The sequence below is a fragment of the Anopheles coustani genome, chromosome 3 (assembly GCF_943734705.1).
Source record: "Anopheles coustani chromosome 3, idAnoCousDA_361_x.2, whole genome shotgun sequence".
In the NCBI taxonomy this organism is placed as follows: Eukaryota; Metazoa; Arthropoda; class Insecta; order Diptera; family Culicidae; genus Anopheles; species Anopheles coustani.
This window is the reverse complement of record NC_071288.1, coordinates 7,000,167-7,021,384: the sequence shown is the minus strand read 5'-3', so window position 1 is coordinate 7,021,384 and position 21,218 is coordinate 7,000,167. Positions and strand designations below refer to the sequence as shown.

The 21,218-nt window shown below is 45.1% G+C and overlaps 1 protein-coding gene across 1 annotated transcript; it reads left to right on the top strand.

Annotated features, from left to right (window-relative positions):
* The first annotated feature begins 1,808 nt into the window (after nt 1-1,808).
* Nucleotides 1,809-19,962, top strand: LOC131259027 (T-cell leukemia homeobox protein 3). The gene is made up of 4 exons (XM_058260436.1): nt 1,809-1,972; nt 3,428-3,780; nt 11,454-11,679; nt 19,761-19,962. The coding sequence occupies exons 1-4, from the start codon at nt 1,809-1,811 to the stop codon at nt 19,960-19,962; spliced, it is 945 nt and encodes a 314-aa protein (XP_058116419.1).
* The last annotated feature ends 1,256 nt before the right edge of the window (nt 19,963-21,218 follow it).

Here is a 21,218-nt window from a genome sequence, read left to right as displayed (position 1 = left end):
TCGCCCGTCCCACCGGACAGTTGCGGTTACCTTTCTTGTTTTTCCACCAATTTATTGGTCAATTTCCTTGCGCAATAATTGGAAAAGTAGCATTGTACGGAAGGAAAAATCTTCTATCAAGAACAATTTACGGAAATATGATGGTGTGAAGTTTTGCTGGATAAGTTTGTATATTATGTTTAAGTTTGTATTAAAATCTACGCAAAGAAAGAATTCAAATCGAAGTGTATGCTTAAAATTAATATAGCGATGGTTGAATTAACGATGTTTTCGATCGTTTCAAGCTGTTGAATATGTAAAATTATTTAAGTAAGTAGAAACAACAACAAACCAATATAGTGAAATAAACCCGTTTTGTTTATTATTAGAAATAAAAGTGTTTCGTTTTTGTCTAAACTTTCCTACAACTCTACGATGTTGGTCCGTTTTCTTTAACAAATAAATATATAAATAAATAGATTCAGTTGAAACCGCCAATAACTAATCGTCAAATAAAAACAAACTTATGTTCTCACATTTACTCGTTCATCTCTGCGCTAAGACGCCTTCCACCCTTGATTCAAGTTGCATTTTATAATCCCTTTGTGCTATTGCGAGCACGTTCTTCTTGCAAATGCCTCGGTTCAAGCATTTGGCGAAGAAAAATGGAAAAACATCACTCGCACAGACGGAACCGTCTAATAACAAACCGTCCTCATGAAAGGGCCGCTCTGTTGTAAACCCCCTATCGCCATCCCGTTTGCACTCGTTTAAAAGGTAAAATAAAACGCTAGCGGCGGCAATTGAAGCGAAACCGGTTACGTACACATGGCCATCTCGAATGCGCGCCCTGCAGTGCAACATAATCACGGCGACGTTATCTTTCATCGTCCGAGCGATTTTGCGAAAAACCATCCTCCACATGTAACAACAATGGAGACCCAGCGAACGCACACACACGTGCCCCAGGCACGAGAAAAGCTCCCCAAACGGATGCAGTTTGCATTGCATCCCTGTTAAAAACACATACACACACACAGGTGCTGGAGCGCCATGACAGTCCTTCGCCAATCGCCATCGTCCGTCCGGTGCAGCTTGCAATTGCGTCGTCGCTCTGCGCAGGAACAAAAGAAACGCCAAACGAGTTCAACGGACGCAGTGGGCGGAGCTACAACCGGCTCACAAACCAGCGACGATGCGGAAAAGCATCGCAGCGTGCTCGCTGTGGTCAGTTTCCTTGTGACGCTCGTCGACGACGAAAGTGTTTTCCGTTCGCGCGTGACGATTCCGACGAACCTGGACCACGTCACAGCCAACTTAGTTTTTCCCGGTTTTCCGCTGGCGGCTGCTGTTTGTTGCGTTTGATTGTGCGGAGAAAAGCAATCGTGTATGACGTTTCGATATTTGTCAGTGCGGTGTCGTTATCGATTAGAGCACTTTCGATGACGGGTGGCTTTGGAAGATGATGAGGCGCTCTTGTGGTCGTCCTGTTGAACCAAAGGGAAGCATCCCGTCTCAAGTGAAGTGACAGTGCGGTGCGTGAACGGGTGTGTGAGAAAGGACGCTCTAATGAACGAGTGACGAAGTGTGAAGGGAAACCGATCGATACACGACATTCGTTGAAGAATTTATTGATTTGATGTGTCCGGCCTCGATTGCCGAGTGATTCAAGTTGTTGTTGCCGAAATTGAATTTAGATCTGTGAACAGCAAGAATCAGGTCACCGAGCAAGGAGACAAATTTGACGTTGAACACTGAGGAATCGGGAGGATATCGATCATTTAAAGGAGAGTTAAATACAAGCAGTCAAAATTCCGCCATTGGTAATAATGTCTTCACCGCACGAGGACGAAGATCAGGACCTCGATCAGGAGATCAACGTCGATGCGGACTCGGACTGTCAGTCGAGGGTGTCGTACAACAGTGGCTCCGAGGACATTGACCTGGATGGCGATGGCAATGGGTCCTGTTACGAGGAATCCGATGTTACTAGGTAAAAATCTGAAACAGGTGTTGTGCGTTTATAAAAGAAATTGCTTGATTGCTGGAAATTGATGAAAATTCCTTAGAGGAATCCGTTTAAATGGAAAGGTAGCATGCAAAACGATTCAAACCCGTTGACCTTTATCATGCAATTGGAAATGTAAATATTAAGCAAATCAATAGAGCGATTACGCAAAGAATTCTTATCTCCCATCCATAACGGTTTCGCTTTGCAACATTCGGTAGTAGCTTTGCGAAAAGTCGTCAAAATTCCATTGCTCTCTCATTTGTGATAAATGTTAATTTTGCATGAATATGCGCATCGATGTACCAACCGAAAGTTACCGCCTAATACCGTTCCTCGTAAACCGTAGCGAAATACAAAAAAAAAAAAAAACGTTTCCATTGCTAAACTATTCTACGATTCGCCCGCGTTAGCAATTTGCTCGGCCCGATTTGCGTATTTATAGGAGAGCCTTTTAGCATAAATCCCACTAATTGTGTGCCATTTGTACGGTTCACCTTTCACCGGCCAAGCCTTTGATGGATTCTAATGAAGACACGATGGCACCCGTCAAGCCTATCGGATCCAATTAAGATCGCTAAACGGAGGCTCACCGTAGAGAAGCACGTTTTAGTTTTTCGCCTCTTTGTTTCCAAAAAAAGTCCAAATTGCTTTTGCCACTCCGTTCTTCCATAAATCATAGATGTGCCATTGTGACGTTTCGCACAGTTTTCTTGCCCGAGCGAGTGCCGAGTGGTACGAGTTTACAAATTAATTAATCTCTAATGTATGCCATAAGAAATAGTCATTTGAATAAACTAGTTCGCTCTTCCGCCAGCGTTCTCGCACGCTATCTCATCGCACCGGGGGTTGAATTGTCGAGCGACTTCCATCATATTTATCCGACCAAACGATTACGCACAGGCACACCGAGCATCGTGGCCACTCAACCGCACAATCATTCCCTAACAACACGCTTAAAGTCGCCCCGGGAGCGGTAGGAGTGATATGATTTAAGGAGACCGTTTTTAAAACGGAAGATGTTGCCGGGACTAAAAAGGGGTATCTTATATATTATTCACCACACCTTTGCCGAAGACGCCCGGGTAGAGTTCCCCACTTCCTTGGTGGCTGACCTCTTCCAACGCCTCGGCTAAGGCGTCGGGAGCTACGGGAATCGAGGAAAGGAAAACCAAAATATTTCATGAAATATTCAGCCCGCTTTTCCACCGAAATCGAAACCAAATGGAATCTGTTTGCAAACCACTTCGCAGGGCCGGGGCTGCGGGGCAATAAAACAGGTTGTAAAATAATCGGATTTATGACACTCGGTGCTCCCACTCGACACACAATCAGCCCGAAGTGGCCGCCCGTCCCCGAGAGTGTTTCGAGCGGATCCGTCCGGAAGGATGCCGATGTAACGAATGTTTGTGTGTGCTCGTTTGCCTCAACTCTTTTCAGCGACCATCAGACACACCCGGCGGAACCGACGACCCGGTCGCCGAACGAAAATCTTCCCTTCAGCATATCCCGCCTGCTGGCCAAGTCGTTCGAGCGCGAGCAGAAGGACAAGGACGCCATCGCGGAGGACGCCGGACCGGAAGGACTGCTGAAGGCCGGACATCACATTACGTCCGGGGCGCCGGGGAGTTTGCAGTACGCGGCGGGGGCACTCTACAGCTATCCCATCTATCCCGGAGGCCACGTGCTGCGAGTGCCTCCCCAGCGTGGACCCTGCAACCCGCTGTCCTGGTCCCTACCGCCCCTGCATCCTGCCGCCCTCGCACATCAGGCCGTCAAAGATCGGCTCGCTGGTAAGTGATGTTCTTGGAAGCTTGACTTGTGTTTTTAATTTTAATTCTATAATCCTGTCAAATATGAGAAAAGGGAGTTACAACATAAAGGAACTAATGACTTCTGAAGACATGAAGGTAAATGGAAAAAAGCCTTGTAAATAAAATTAAAATTTTCAAATGCCAAATTCTATAGAACCATGATGGATAAATTACAAAGATACTTATTTGCAATTTCACAACTCGTGACATAATCCAACAATCAGTAAGAAATTGATTATTTACAGTAAATTTGAAATCAGCTTAAAACGCTAGGGTTGAATCGTGATGCTACTAACTATTACATTAATCAATAGACAGGAATGTCTGTAATGAGTTGTTTTCTCTAGCAATATCTGTATTGAATTGAACGACTTGCTTTAAATTGTTGGCATGTAAAATTTGAACATACCTTTCTAATTGTCTTTTACCAATCAAACCGTCATTCCTTTAAGATATGAAGTCTTAAGCCATTTAATCTAAACAGAATGAACTTAGTCATGTTTTTCTTCCGTTGTGCATAATCCTTTTTATATGGTCTGCCATAAAACGACGGTGTTTTGATGGGAGCCTAGCAAATTTATCCTGTTGGGTAATGCTATTATGCGATCGTTCCGTTTTTTACGACTGACTTTTGCTTCGAACGATCACTTTAATAGGATGAATGAATTTAATTTCCTACCAGCATTCCACTTGATCTCGAAACCGACACAAGATGAACGTCTAATCAAAGCACACACCAGATCGTGCGTGTAATTGGGAAGGAAAATAAATACCCTCGCCACGGGGGAAAGCACTCTTAGCGCGGAATGGATTCGATTGAAAACGCGCGCAAACCTTGATCGTCCCGTAAAGCCCAGTAGCGGTTGACGATCGCGCCGCAAACAAAAACGTGCCATGCGTGCCCCGTGTCCCGCGGATGTAATCGTATCAAGATTGTTAAAAGGAATCGACGTGTTGTCGACAACGTCGGTTGATCGGACATACGCAGTTGCTAATGTTGCTCCAGCTCCAGCAGAGTTGGTCGTAAATTACTCGCCAATAAGCTTCCGAAACCAATCCCGAGCCACCAGACAAGCGATCTCGACAGCAACTCCCTGAAGCCCAGAAGCGACACGGTGTTATTAGTATTAATTATTGCTTCACTCGGAAACGCTGGTATCAGGTTCGTTTTCTCGGGTTTTTTTTATTATTGCCTTCACCTCCAGAGTGCACGCAATCGTCAGCAACTCCGGAAGCTTAAGACAGCGACTTTCCTGTAGGCAATCGATCGTTAAAACTTTTACTCCTCGTTGATCGGCGATCGCTCCGACGCTTGGAACTACGCCGCCGTCTTTAGCCGCAGGATGCCCGGCGAGACCGGTTTTCGGACGATCGTTGGTTCGACTTTCGGCCGATCGTAAAGATTCATTTTACGACCTCGAAAACACCGATGAGGAGATTCCAATAAAAATTAATTCAATATCTGATGGAAGACACATTTATTAAAACGGTATTAATCACTCCGAATGTGAGAGAAGGAAAGGTGTTGAAGACAAGAGAGGAAGGAATGTTCTTTTAGGAATCTAGTACGAACCTGTTTGGAGGAATTACTTTTGAAGGAAATCACAAAGAGTGACACACAATTGATGACGAAAAGAGTCTCCTAGTCGGGATTTTCTAGTTTCTCTATTCTCCAAAAGAAAAGATGACTCATCGAAAGGCTAAGAATCTCAAAGATAAGCCCGATATCAGCCGGAAAGGCTCGGCCTTTCCTTCAGCCGTAGGCGTTCCATTCAATTAGAACCAACGGAGCAACGTCATCGGAAACCGTTTGACATATTTATGTCTACACTTTCTCCCGAGACGTCGCCCTCGAGGAAGGAGCCGAAGGAAGGCAGAACGTGGTGGTAGCGCCACCAGAGATAAATCGGGACCATGTTGACAAATTCCAACCATTCCCAGCTCCTTCGCCCTCCGCCAGAATCGGATCTCATTCATTCTGCCACCCGCCGGGATGCGCCCAGCAAGAGCAAGAGCCAATTAAGCTGACATTTTCCGTTGATCGTTTTGCACCTTTTCGGCAGCAGGGCTTGCCGCCAGTTGTACGATGTTGTGCTCCACGGGAACCGGCGGTGGCCAGCGGAGTGTGGCCAAAAACATACCGAATCCGGGGCCTCACCCGTCGAGGGCACACCCGCGGAGCCATCGCTCGGCCTTATCGTGGTTGGTACAAGCTTCTTTACTTAAAAGATTAACCGACGCGGCTGACCCTTGTCGCCGTAGACGCGCAACTTCCGATCCGGGCTTACTCTGAGGCTGTGTGTGGAGGGGTTTTTTTTTCTCTCTGACTCTCGGTTCAGTTTGTACCGCATTCAAGCTTCATTGAGATTCACTTAACGGGAGTCATCTTCCTCCCCTTTTGGGCTCGTACTATATCTCGGAAAACATACTGTTTTTGTTTTCCATTCGTTTGAATTTTTGCATAATTATTCTATCGGTTAAGCGGGGATTGCCGCCTTTTTCAGCATTGTTGTGCTTGTTTCAGATTGGCGATAATTTATCGCAAACCAAGCCACCCAAACAGCAACACAGGGACACCTACCCCGGGTCATTAATGCGCCCAGCGGAGGGAAATAAACGACGGTTAACTTTTTCTTTCCTTCCCTTCCCGGCGCGGTTGGGAAGCGATGATTTTTCGTTTTCCGCTGGCGCTCCACGAACGGTGGAGAGCTAAAGCCCGGTAGCTGCGAGATAGCAGATCTTACACCTTAAGATTGGCTCTCACCCCGTTGCAAGATGCCGCCCCGTAATTGCCTCGAGGGCTCGTCCATTGGCCCAGATGATTGGAAGAAACAATCGAGCAAACACGAAGAAAATGGCTTCGCCTTCTGCCGAAAAAAAACCTTAAAGTAACCGAACAACCGCGATACGATCTACACAGCATAAACACCGATCGGGGGGCTATGCCGGTGCTAAAAGTACGGACCTGAAGACATGCCGGACATCTTCTTAGGGCCAACCCTACGCGGCAATTACTCGAACGAAATGATGGTTGTTAAAACAAAACCCGGGACAATTACAACCTCCCGTACCGCGAGAGGCGTTTTTCCTGCGCCGATTGGGGGGACCATTGTTAGCCGATGGTGGTGTTTGTTTTCTTTCTTTCCACACAAAGGACGTGCCTTGACGCTGACCAACGCAAAACGTCCGCAACGACGTCGGGGACGATTATTATGGTGAATTGTAGGGCGTAAGATTTGAAGCAAGAAAATGTCCGTCGGCTAGTACATCTTGTCCAGAAAATGAGCGATTACAAGCAATCATTTATTTGACCAAAATGTGGACAATTATATCACAAAATACTGGTGATTAAATATGAAAATACAAAGCAGAAATATTATATGGGACGAGCAGACAGGGACAATAAAATGGACCGAAATTAAAACATGCCAAAGCAAAAATATGAAATCTAAACAAGCACTCAAAATTTGCTTTGCAGCTGCTATAGTCGGGATCATTTCTACACGACAGATCGCGAGCAGCACCCTTCGCAAAGTTTCGGCTCTGATGAAATGTGTCAGTCGACTGCTCAACCTTCAACAACCGTCCACGATCGCCGCATCCGTGCCCTCTAATCACGCACCTGCATGCAGTTCGCGTTGCATTTGCACCCCCAACACAAGATGTGTGTCACGGACATGCCAACCCCCGGGCACTCATTAAGCCGTCAACGCGATCGTTTGACAGTGGAGAACCATCACCATCGTCGACACGGTCGCGTTCCATCTGGAGTGTCGGCGAGGAGGGAAGTGTAGTCTCGCTGGTATAATTTACAGGCATCTTGCGCACACGTCCACGCAGACTGACGCCGGCGGCCGGAAGACGAAAAGACTACCACGCAACAGGGAAACACCAGAACCAAATCCCAGAACGGTCGATAATAGTTCCGGCGACGAAATAACAAACATTTTCGAGGATCACCCGATTAGACGGGACCTCCTCTTTTTTCGGGTGGCCTGTTTGTTGCTTTTCGCTTACCTTCGCGTGGTAGATTCGAAACGAAACGCGGTGTCGCAACATAACGCCACGCGAAGAGAATAAGACAAATGAAAAAGGTGCAGGTATCCCAAGAAAGCTGACTCAATCTTAGACAACTTTGTCCGGACCGGCATGAATGAATGGACAAACGCCGGACCGTAAGAAGCCGCGACCTGTTCGTGATTAGAAGCGGACCGTAAACTACCTGGGATTTTGGGACTCGGTGTCGTGCCGGTTGGCGACGTCCCTGGTAGCACGCATACCGCATTCCGGCGGAAGTGGACAATCTGGCGCACGGCTTCGTTTCCGTTTTCGTTCATGATTCAGGCGCGATGGAATTCTGAGGTTGCCACTATTTATTCACTTCCTTGCGATTGTTTATTCGATAGTTGAATTATGCGGTAATAGCAGGCTTGATACGAGGTCAAGAGAATAATTTAAGGATTGTAGATTCAAATACTTCACAATTGAAACATTTTTTCACACAATAGACTAAATTAAAGATATATTTTCTCATAACCAAAATTTTGATTTGAAACTTATTTTTCGTGGAGCAACGTGTATTGACCAAAACCAGTATTACTTTCACATATCCACTTGGTATTACCATCAATTACTATACTCTGGTTCAATCCACGCCGAGAAAAAACATACGTCTTCAATCTGTGGCGCACAAACGTTCAATTCCCCTTTTCCTGGTTTCGAAAACGCTGCCGTCGAAACCGATTCCACCAACAATCAATAACCTCCCCCTCCCCGAGGGAAACCTCAAACCATCCGTCGAAGCCTTCGGGGGGTCGTTGGGATATTGGCAATAGGCTATCGCTGCTCAAAACCCCAACTTGAGCTCCGGTTGAGCTCGATTATTGAAAAGATTATTATTATCCTCCTTCGAGGCGAACACGCGCCTTCGGAGGGTGGCCGCTTTTAAGGAAACCCGTGAAGGCGCACACTCACCTCCCACACACCGTGCCCTTTTTTATGGGCCTCTCAATTTCTTCCACCCAAGGTGGGACGATTTGCGGGAGGTTCCTTAAACGATATTGCTCCAATTTGTGGCGCACAAATGGCGCACCCTGGATTGGGTTGACTGAAGGGTGTGCTTTCGCTCTCGCACTTTGGAAAGCGGCAATTAATTGGAATTAAGTACTCAGTGTTGTTCGGGCTTCGGTGTACCGTACTTGTTACCAGCTCCCAGCCATTCAAAGGTCTCAGCTTCTGCTTGGCCTTTTAAAGTTTGCTATTAACACTACGCTTATGCTTATGTTCGCTATCGCCGGGCGCGATATCCTAGTTTCGCCTACGCGCTTGTCGCCGACGCCATTACGATTGACACCGAACTCGGAGGGCGAGTTACGGAAGTCTTGGCTAGTTTGCTGCCAGCACTTCGACACGACGCCATTCGCCACTCACCTTTTGCTCCGATTGCGTTCTCTAGGTTTGCGTGCGACCGTAATTGAGTTGTACATGAGCTTGTACCCTTGGGTTTCTCCTTGAGCCACCATCCCCCCCGGTGGTGGTCATACGAAGGGATTAGGTCGTGCGCTAGACGACACACACTTACAGTAAACACCGTTCACCCGACACCCTGTCCAACTCCCTGCCAAAGGCACCAGGCGTTATCATCCTTTAACTATAAATAATATATTTTATTTCACCGATAAAAACGAGAAATTTACAATTCACTTCCACTCCGAGCCGTTGGCTCCCTTTACCAGAGAGATTGAACTCAATCGTATTCGAGCATTTAGATCGTCGGCCGAAGGACCGAGGAGGTGTTAACGCCTGAAGGCGAGGGTGAGCTGTCTGCGAGTAAGTGAATTGATTTCTGATCCTTACCGCAACCGAGATGGTCGAAGCTGTTACTGGGAAGTTACGGATTTAGAGGAACGACGCACCAGAAAACGACGCTTTTAACACGCAAAGTGTTTATGGAGTTTTTCGATCGTTGCAATGTTTGCGCACTTCGTTATTTACACCCCATGTGGTACAAAGCATTCGAGTTGAAGTGGTTGGAAGCCATTTTTCCAATTGACAACACAATTGGGCTAACATGCTTGAGCAATGCGTTTCTGTTATTCATACTTACCAGATTTTAAAAATGTTAATTGTGTTGTAAACTTGAAGAATTCAATATTTATTATTACGAAATTAGTTTTCAACTCCGCCATTTGTGTTTCACATTACTTCTTAACTTAATACTTCGCTGTTACCTTACCTCAATTCTTAATAACCGCTGTATCAATTGAAAATTGAGTTTTAAATGTCACTGCAATCTTTTCCATTAACTTCTTTTTATATTTCTCACTTAAGACAAGGTAACCCTTCTCTTAATCTTGACGGTAGATGAAATTCAACTTTACAAGCACTTACCTCGGGCTATCGAGCTTTGCTGGACGTGTTTGTATTTACTGTCATAATTGGAGGTGGTTTGATGAAATACATCAAAACCAGAAACCACTATCGCTTCGAGGCAGATCGAGCAGACTTCACGAGGCAAAGTGATCTCGAAACACAAACCCTCACAGGGGAAAACTCGAAACGCAAGCGGCGACTATGTGCAGGAGATGTGTAATTGAACTCATTTATTTTAAATTCATACACTTAAACGTTGATACAACATGCAATCGTCAACGAACCGGGACGGAGTATGGTTAAAAGCCCCCAGACGTCCGACGGCTTCGTCGAACCCGGGTGCATTGAAATAAAATGCACATATATCAGTGTAGCAGCTAATGAACAGCAATAACGTTTACCGTGCACATGCACAAGAGATTGCGTGAAGGGGGACCAGCGGGACGCAGTTGATCGTGATGGAAGCCTTCCGCGAAATTGTTATGATGAACATTATAACGAGATATTGCGTTGGCATGTCTTTTGTCCGTGTTCTCGTGAATCAAAAACGTAAATGCTTCCCTTGTTTCAAAAGCACAACAATTCAAAAATGTTCTTCGTAATACATCAGTGACATTTATCTCTTTTTTTGTGTTATTTTCGTATCATAAATTATCTTAGAAATCACTTGAGGGCTGCAAAAGACGGGGATTATTTATTTTGTCTCGAGTGTCTTTAATTATAATAATATCATTTTACGAAATTGGTACCGGCAAAGATTAAACAGATAGAAATGTTGAAAAAAATCATTACATTGATAATGTTGAAAACCTGATTTTATTATCCACTATACTTGCTTTTTAGTGTTTTTACGACACCATTCCAGTGTTTAGTTACTATTCTCTTATTATTTTAATATGCGCATTATGTTATACACATATTGCAATGATAACGAAATACTTAAAAACAAAGTAATGATAACGAAAGGCCATCAGTTGTTGGGAAAATAAAAATTAAAGTATCCCAAAAAAGGCTCACGAAGAACGATCGGCCATTTGTCATCCTCTATAACCAAATCATATGTGGCGTTAGTTAATGATATTTTAATAGGGCTGTCAAATTGTCAAACAACTGAACCCTCTCGGTAGTCCCGAATAGGAAATGTATTTGGTGTTTTATACAAACACATTCAGCATCCCTCGTTTCCACCCAAAACGATTCCATCCAAAAACCACACACACGCACCAGCGTTCGAATCATATTGACCCGGGGGTTTCCCTCTTTTTTGCCTTCGTTTATAGCTTTTCCCATCGCCCGCCGGATCGGCCACCCGTATCAAAATCGGACACCCCCGAAGCGGAAAAAGCCCCGCACCTCCTTCACCCGCATCCAGGTGGCGGAGCTGGAGAAGCGATTCCACAAGCAGAAGTACCTGGCGTCGGCGGAGCGGGCGGCGCTAGCGCGAGGGTTGAAAATGACCGACGCTCAGGTTAAAACCTGGTTCCAAAACCGGCGCACAAAATGGAGGTAAGTGTGGGTGGGGTTGCCACTGGCCTTCGAAAAGGGTCCACCAAATGCCGGATGATGAATTAAACTGTTCGTGAATGTGACACCGACGTTTGCGCGGGTGTCGTTCCCGGGGGGAGGTAATTGATTTTTCGAAAAAATAAAAGCTCAGCTTACTTACACAAACGTTTGCCAGAGGGAAGTGTTTCGAATGAAATAGTCGTTTTGGTCGAATAGTCGAAATTAATATCCAAAACATAGCTAGAGCTATCTGACGGATATAGAAGGATTATCGGTTGAATTCTAATTTTCTCTTCGATGAGTTTTGTAAAAAGAGTTACAATGTATAAATGTATAAGTTTTACAAAATTATGACACGTTTATTCCAAACATTTCGAATTAGTTTCATCTGGGCTTCGTTGTTCTACGGATGGTCAAAACGAAAACCACAAACTAGAAACACTTTCTATACATCTAGAAAACAAGACAAAACACAACCCATTCCAAAGCTACCACCTGGATCCATCCCATCATCGGTATAGTTTTCCCATCGATTCTAATGGATGAATCAACAAACTTGTACGCGAGCACAAAGAAGGCAATAACTCAAATTGCAATTGTCCCGGACGCTTTGCATCCTTCCACACCGTTGTGCAACGGCAACCGCAACGGAGACAAGCCAAACTGACATCTAACAATCCCGGTGGCACGGTACGAAACCGTATCCAATCAGCGAGATAACATGAAGCAAAAAGAATCGAACCGCCTTGGCGTCTCATCGATCGATCGGATCGCGATGTCTTTCGCTTTCCCGGTGCAACCGCGGGACCACGGAAGCGAATCGGTAATCAATTCCAAATTCGGCTAGTGGTTTGGGAGTGAAAAAAAAAGCAGCCGGTGACCGATGGAACACGGAACACCAAACCGGCCGAGCGGAAGATCTGAAGAGACCGCGGTCGGTTTATTCGATCAAAGCATCGTGCCCGTGTGTCAATTAGAGTCGAACAGACAAAATAAAACCCCGCCACGGCTTCTGGAAGCACTCGCGAGATTTCGCGGTGCACCAAGTGTCCATCGAGTGTGCCAACTTCGGGGGCAACGAGAGTTCGTAATTGTTTATTTAAAAAACACACCTAGGCCCGGCGAAAAAAGCTGCGTTTCAAGAGGGGCAGAGAAAAGCGGGAAAATTCGTACATCGTACATTCGGTAGGATTGAAGGCCGTGGGTTTTTTTTAAGGTAAGGTTTGCTAATTGAAATTCAATTAAAAACAACATCCTTCTACCATAATCGAATCGCGGATTTACCGCAACGGAATCCGATTGAACAGCACGTGCCTTTTTCTTCACTTTGCCGCCGGGTTTGCTTGTTCGCGAGAACGCCACCCCAGGTAAGGAAGGAAAATTAATCCCAAATCTTCCACAAACTGGCAAAAGAATACCGAGAGCAACAAAAAGGATATTACAAAATGGTTTGGTCCTCGTAAAAGGAATCAAGTAAGACCACGCGGTTGTGTTTGTACCATTTTTTGCCGCTGACCATTCGCGAGGCAACGAATATTAATGAGGCCGCCGGATCCTGCCCTCTACTCTAGGACGGTTCTCGTTCCTGAAGCGGGAAGCCATGATGATTTTTTTTTTTTGGTTTTCGCCGTTTGGTTTTTGCGCCGACTCCACTTTCCTCCCTTTAACGTAATTTATACGAAACAATTAGGTGAGGCACATACAATTACTAGATTAACATTTCTAATTACGATTGCTGAATAATTCATGCTTTCATTACCGTCAGATCTTGGTGTGGAATGTGTCCTAAATTGTACAGAAAAAAGAAAGAAAGATTGAAACAATGGAGCCGACGGCCATTTTCTTCGCCGTGAAGTGTCCGCGGACGGGGAAAAGCCGACGGCAACATTCGTTTTTTCTTCCTCGATACACTTTTACCTTTTTTGTCCTCATTTTACTTTATTTACTTTCCTTGCTTCCGAAAACCATTTGACCAGGCAAGCGACTTTGATAAAACGGTACCATAAAAACCGGTCACATTTTTATGACGGGACCCAACCCACCGTTCGGCGCCTAATTCATCACCCTAAATCCTGACCGTTTTCTCGCGGCACTTCCGGCACCATTCATCTTCGTAAAGCCACCCATTTTCCGAGCTCGTGCGCCTGCGGTTTAGTGGAGGGTCTTTAAAAATCAATTAATATTCCTGCGTCCGACGAAAAGGAGCGCGTACATTTCCGGGCCGTCCCGCAAGGACCGACGGTGGCCATCTTTATCGTCGCCGTCCTTACGGCCGTTCCGTCCGTTATCAAGCTCTCAACGGCGAGCAGATTGATAACGCCATGGGTACGCGGGACTTAATTATCTAAATAGCAGGGTAATTACATTAAATTTCAACAACCTTAGACTAAGTGGCCCGCACACAGTCTCCTGAGGGGGGGGAGGGGGGGGGCAAGGCGTTTTGAAGGCAAGAAAACATGCTGCCAGTTTCAAAATAAGAAAGGAAAAAACGTTTGCTTCATGTTGGGTGAAAAATAGGACCGGAAGAATAGAAAACTTTTCCTTTTCCTATTTGCTCCATGCCAACCAATAAACTGCTTAACTCCAAGCGGCCATTTTCATCTTCATTTCCATTTACTTAATCTTTTCCCGGAAGCGCCTGCCGGAAAAGTTTTCAAGCCCCTTTTCGACCCGATTTAAGGACAAGCACTGCGAACGGCTGGGAACGAATTACGCTTTGCCATAAATTATATTTTTCACTGATTAATTTGTATCCTCCAACGTGTGTTACGAAGGGAGGGAAAATATTAAAAGTTTGACATGTTGTAACACACCAGGGTGGCCTTTTCCTAAACTGTGATACCTTATGTCTGAAAAATTAGGGTTTAAATAGTACTATTATTTATGATACGTTGTCTACTATACTGAATTTCACAGTAAATTATATAAGTTATGTTGAACTATGTGTGAATAATGGACTTTGTTATTGTGTATTTGTATAAGATATTTGAAAATACATTAAAATGAAATGAACATATTTTCCGGTGTTGACCCTCCATTCAAAAATTCAATAAACAGCATAAAATGTGGCGTCAGATGCTGAACCACAGCTCCTCAAAAACAAATGGAGATCAGACGTGCCGCTCAAACTCTTCAGCACCGAAGTGCAGAGCTCGCCAGTTGGCAAATGGCGATAATTTAATAACCCCTTTCAACCAAAAACCCGTCATTATCAACACAAAGCACACATTTTAGCTAACTATGTTAGACCACCGCTAAGCACAACGGCGCGGGTCATGTGGAGCTCACAAAGCGGAAAGCGTCCCACAAGGTTGGAAACATACATCTGCCAACGATCCGGATTATGTTTGCCGCCGGTTTACCACAACACTATTTTCGGCCGTTATACTCACACCATTCTCGAATGCATTATGGATGGTGTTGGGATTTAATTTAATCAATTTCATGAATTATGCCCCCATCGGGTTGCTGGTGGATACGCATGTTTTAACGTCACGCTCCACCCGCTGCACTATCTGCCTCCAACAGCGCGTTTTGCAGCCCAATTTTCCGACCAGAACCATGCACTCGATGAAAATCACCAATCAGCCATTCATGCGCCGACAGCCCGGTCTGCATGATTTATGTCCTCCCGTACCATCCAGCGCTGCAGAATGATTATGTTTCGGCACGTTGCGATAGAGCTCGCGGCCGCCATATTGCCGCGAAACTCACGAATTAGCTTCACCGTAGTCCGCATTTAAATTTGATTACCATCGTTGCACCCGCCGGAGGTTGCTGACGCCGTTCGCAAAAGCGCATTCATCCTAGCACTAATCGCCTCGACCACCAAACAATCCGACAGGGTTAGCATAGTTTGGCCATCGCGCGATGACAGCCATACGTTACGGGTTGGTTTGTCGAATTTCAGCGGACCACACCGGGTTCGTGACACTCGCCGTGCCAACTGGTGGAAATTAATTTTACAGATTTTAATTATTGATGAAGCGCACCGCCTTCCACTTGCCGCTTGCCGAACGCGGAGCACGGAATTGGTGCGATCGTTAGGATTGTTCGGGCTCGGGTTTGCCAGGCGGGATTAATTATGCATCCGTAATCCGTTGTTTCATGCATGCCCGACGGTGGGCATGACAAATGCTTTCCACTGCAAGTTAGGCACCGAATGTCGCGGGAAAACGATTGCTTGATTGGGGGCGATAGTCGACTGCGCAATGAATCATTGAGCAGGGCTGAGTTTTCCTGTTCGTTGTCAATTTGGGGAAAACTAGTTCGTTTGATACTGGAACACGATGACTACAATATCGCAGCCCGACTCCCTCGGGGAAACCTTGTGTCGAGTTCTGCTCTTACTCGCCTCGGTGATGATTTGTTTGTAGAAGACCTACGATTTATTGAGTTTGAATGTTATTTCAACTATTTAAATTTCTGTCCCAGACATGTTGGGTAATTTACGTCCATTCATGCAGCATTCCGTGGCAAAGAAAGAAACGCACGACTCCAATTTAGTTCTACCTCCATCTTTTGCACGAACGCTTTGTTTTCACTCGCTTACCTTCCGGTCGATCAAGACACTCCCTGTCCGCTGAAACCCAATCGGTGCTCGGTGAGTTTCCAGCGAAAAGAACACGCAGTGTTTTAACGAGCACGCAAACCAAGCCCATAAAAATCTGTACCAAACTATACCGCCCCTCCCGTGGGTGGGTTTGGTCTCGAGTCCATGCGCATGCGACACAACTGGACTGGAACCTGCGGAAATTACTACCGAGCCCACTTTCCCACCGGCCTGCCCCAAACCCCCCGGGGAGATCAATCGTTGATGGTGGTTGTAAAAATCGTTCCGAACACCCGCACCCGATGGTTGGACCCCCGGTGCTTGGGAAACCGATTTTCTTCACCTCGGAACGAACTGAAAACGGCTTCGAAATCGAGCAAAACGGGTGGTTAAAGCTCAAACCGACGAGAGCTCGACATCGATTGCGAAATCGTTTGGAGAGTGTTGTCTGATGAATAAATGATTCGATCGAACTCGAGCTGGTTAGAAAGTGACTGGCTCGTTGTGTCGTTTTCTTAGCGTCGGACCCGGAGTTTCTCGTGCCCTAGGCCAAGAAACCTTATTGGTGTGCGGTGTGGGTGAAAAGATTTAAGAAAATTGTCTCCACTGCAACTCCACCGATTCCTACTATCTACTATTCGAACGGATTCCCGCTCCCTGCTTCCAACACAGAGTAAACAGCTCAATCTTGGAAGGTTTTTACATTTAACGAGCCGCTACTTTTCTTCTAACTTATTCATGAATGTGTTACCTTTCGCTTTCGCCGGGGATCATTTGCGCCACCAGGCGTCCCCATCGGGTCGGTGGTTTTAATGCACTGTGACAATAAAACATGCGTCACACGCTTCACGTGGCACTTCCCTTCACCTAAGAAGATACACGCGCTCTTCTCGGAATGGAACACGATTAAATGCGAAATAATCAACTGCTGCTTGATAATTAAATAACACCACCCTCGCCAGAACGAGCGGGAAAATAACGGACTCACTTTGCGACACTTTTTTGACCACCCGGTGGCAGTGTTGTTCTTTCTTCTCGATGGAAAACTCTATTCTAGCCCCATCCTGGAAGGCGGAAAACCGCATTACGGAACGGAAAATCCGCCCTAATGTCTTCGCGTGTCGGCAGAAGCGACGATGTGACACAAAGAGTAATGGCGTATGAGTTTATTTTCGGTCCCCTCTGGAACAGGTAGAAGGAAACCTCTACTACGGTATGTGATATGTTTACCGAAATGGTTCAGCGTCTTAGTCAGGAAAAGCAAAGACACAAAACAGTCACGAAAGAAACGTGTAATTCAATTACACGCCAAACCGATGCATTGCCTGTTCGAGATCGGAAGTGGTTGTGAAATATTCAGCACAGATCGATTCGAATGGATATCGAAACAGTCAAATCGATTAATTCGATTCCGGCGCGATGCTGCGACAGCTACAACAAAACAGATGTCAATTATGTTTCCCACGCAACGTATAATGTTATTGCAGCGTGTTTCATTAATAACGATATGCTACAAACTGCGCGTAAAACAATTCACATCGATATGATGATCACTTTTCAAACCGGGAATTCACTACCGATATGGAAGAAAATGCGCGTTCGCGTGTGCTTTCTTATTTCCTTTAAAGCCGTCGTCACATCACATGATGGTTGTTTTATCATTTTCTCTTCAATCAAGCGATTTTGGTTTTCCTTTCCGCCACGACACATCGGTGATTCATCTTCCAGCATAACGATTATGAAGGTTTTAATATTGCAACGAGATTCTGCTGGAGCATCGTAAAATATGCTAAGAAACGGATACCATCGACGACGGGGGGAGGTCTAGCATAAACCGAAGTCATCAAATATTCATGCCAAACTTTTTTAGGGATGACGACGATCGGAGCACAAAAAAAAATAATAACAAAAACGAGAGTGATAATAATAAAACTGACAGCATGGATATCCTTCGTTCCACTTTTGGAAAGAACAGAGGAAACAGCCTGAAAATAAAACAGTCGAACGTACTGCATGTCGTCATTCGATGGGCTAAAAAGTGGTTGCTTTGTTCAAACGAGTATTCTTTTTTCCCATTTTTTTTTCCTGTCACCCTTAAGTAAACGCATACTCTGCACGTTTCCTTATGCGGGGTGGTACTTGGTCCTAACAAAATTGTTTGCAAAAAAGTTTCGGCTCTCATAAAGATGTCCTTGAGTTGGTGGTGGAAAATAAAAATCATGCTACTTAAATAAAGTGACGTTCTCCCAACCTCCGTGTGGAGAGCACGATGGGTTTTAGGGAAATGCCAAATGGGTCTCACGAATCGGTGGCCTCGGCCAATCCGCTTAGAGTAAGAACTTACCAGTGGCAGAAGGAAAGCCACACTCGAGGCTGGAAAAACTCTTTATTCTGCCACTCCGCCGTGCCGTTTTCCCGTCGGGGGCAGTGTAACCGGAAAGTCGCTTAAAAAGATGGCAGCCTCGATTAATTTTTAATGCCCGTTGGCCCGGAGGCAAGGCAAAAGGCGGCGCCGAAGGATGGAAACCTTTTTTTCCCGCCTGGAAAATGCCACCGATTTTCGGCTTGTTAAAAAGATCGATTTATTTTCCCCCATCCGCACTCAGGTAGTCCTTCGTTCGAGCTAGTTCCAGCAGAAGTTGATACGATTCGCTTTTTCAATCGCGGTCCTTTTCATGCTTTTTAAAAGAACTCCCCGATTTCTCTGTTCCTTTCGTGCCTGTTATCAAAACCTGGAGCAAGAGAAACCAATTTGTTTGCCGAAAAAAAGGGGGCGAAAACTTTGCAAACAACTCGGCTCGGGCATGCAATTCGTCAAATTGAGTTGCTTACGGCAGGTTAATTTTTGTTGGGCGCACGATAAAGGATGAGGATTGTCGAAGGGCAGACCCGTACAAGGGAACAAAGCACCAATCAGTCAAATTACATACTTAAAGAAGTTTACATTTTTCTTCATTTCGTCCGTTTTGTGCCGGGGTAATTTTCCGTGTTCATTCTAGAACACAGAATGGCGCCCATGCACGATCCGGAACAAATGATTTGGGAACAGTTGCACAGTTTACGGGAGCGAATTTAGATTTGCAGGCAAACATTGTGGGTGCACATTTGTTTTTCTTGCTTTTGAAAGTCTCGTTTTGTTTCTTTTCATTTTCTTACACTCGCTCGTGTAACTTTCCCTGGCGCATTTGGCTGCATAAATTATGTAGAAGCTTTTATATGAATTTGTGCCATACCATCGCCAAAGGTACAACGACTTGGAGTTCTTTTGGCGTGATGACTCGAGGGCTGCATGACTTTCGTACTCGCTCAAACTTCAGTTTTTATCCTCACTTGTTCGCATATTTGCTGTTAGCTGAAAGGGACAAATTCACAAATAAAAGGCAATCGAACACTTACATTTCTATGTATTTGTATGAAGGCATGCCTTCCGAAAAATTGTTATATGTTGAGTGAAATTTATATTTTAGCTAAAATTCACATAACACAAGATTCTTACAATTTTCCATCTCATTTATTTCCTCTTTCGCAGACGACAAACGGCAGAAGAACGCGAGGCGGAACGACAGGCGGCCAACCGACTGATGCTTTCCCTGCAAGCGGAAGCTCTCAGCAAAGGCTTCGGTCAACCACCACCGTCGGCCGCCCCGCCCACTGCGCCAACCCCCGGTGCGCCCCTGGCCGCCCTGCACGGACTGCAGCCCTGGGCCGAAGCGCATACCGCCGGCTGCTAATTTCGCTCGCCAGCTGCCGCAACCGCAACAAGCTGATCGAGTTTCAGATCGCGTTGATGGAAAATCAGCACTTTCTTCGAACACGCGAGCCACGCTTCATTGACGGGTTTGGGTTTGGTTTGACGGCTGTAAATATGAGTTGTGATATGGGTAGTGTTAGCAGCAAGTGGAAGTGAGTCTTCACTCGCGCATACGACATGTTGCTTGAGCAGTTTTTTGACCTAATAACAATAAGCAAATTACAATTCCCCTAGTACTTAATCGAATCGGTGAAAGTGTTGAACGTTTGCGGTAGAAGTTTTGCTGGAGAAGATTATAAACGAAAACAGTGATAATCAGTGCGATTGTGCGAAAAAATCATTGAAACATTGTTTAAAAGTGTAAAATAGTGAAGGGCAATCGTAAAGGAGTTGCATTATAAATAGAACCTGATAGGAGCAACGGTCCCAGCAACATGAATTAAACATAACAATATCGACTGCTATGAAGACGGATTAGTAAATTGACCTAGCGTAGAAATGTTGACCTAGCGTAGTGGTACTGAAGAGTGCGAAGTAGAAATCAGGAGTTAAAACGAATGCAAAATACCAGTTTATCAAACTATCTAAAAAGTGCATCTTTACATCAGCAGTATTGACCCTGGCATTTTGACCTGGCTCTTGAGCACTGTGACCCAGGGAATGAATACTCTTTTTACTTTTACTTCCGAGAAAGTAGGGTGGATTATTTTCTATTTGTAACATAACTTGTTATGAGCTCCATTTATTTTGTTTTTCGTTAAATCAATTAGTATGTTTCAGAAACAAGAAGAGTAAAGATTGTAACATACGATAGAGAAACCACGTCATTGGGGTCCACAATCGTCTTTGGGGTGCGAACGACATGAAAAAACCTGTAAATACATGTTCTACATTCCGGTATACTTCATGTTCTGAGAAAAAAATGGGAAAAGTCAAGCCGTCAAGAGGAACATTCCCTCGCGATGGCAGCGAAAGGCGACGACAGAACAAACACATTGTACAGCCCGAAAGCAGAACAGTTGTAAGTTAAGCTAAATTATCGGCAGCGCGCAAAAATCGAAAGCATACGCCAAGCTATAGTTATATGGGCCCTTCTTTTTAAGCGCAAAAATATAATATTATTATCACAGAAGCAAAACAAAAAAAAGAGAAACAACAATTACGAAACAAAGAAAAACAGCAACCATTGGCAATACTACAAACGGAAAATCATTATAAAAAGATAAAAACAAACGC

What these genes read in the sequence shown, in the direction of transcription:
- LOC131259027 (XM_058260436.1), top strand. Translation starts at nt 1,809, where the DNA reads ATGTCTTCACCGCACGAGGACGAAGATCAGGACCTCGATCAGGAGATC. An exon ending in GAGGAATCCGATGTTACTAG is followed by an intron (nt 1,973 to 3,427) that starts GTAAAAATCTGA and finishes AACTCTTTTCAG; the next exon opens with CGACCATCAGACACACCCGG. An exon ending in CGTCAAAGATCGGCTCGCTG is followed by an intron (nt 3,781 to 11,453) that starts GTAAGTGATGTT and finishes CTTCGTTTATAG; the next exon opens with CTTTTCCCATCGCCCGCCGG.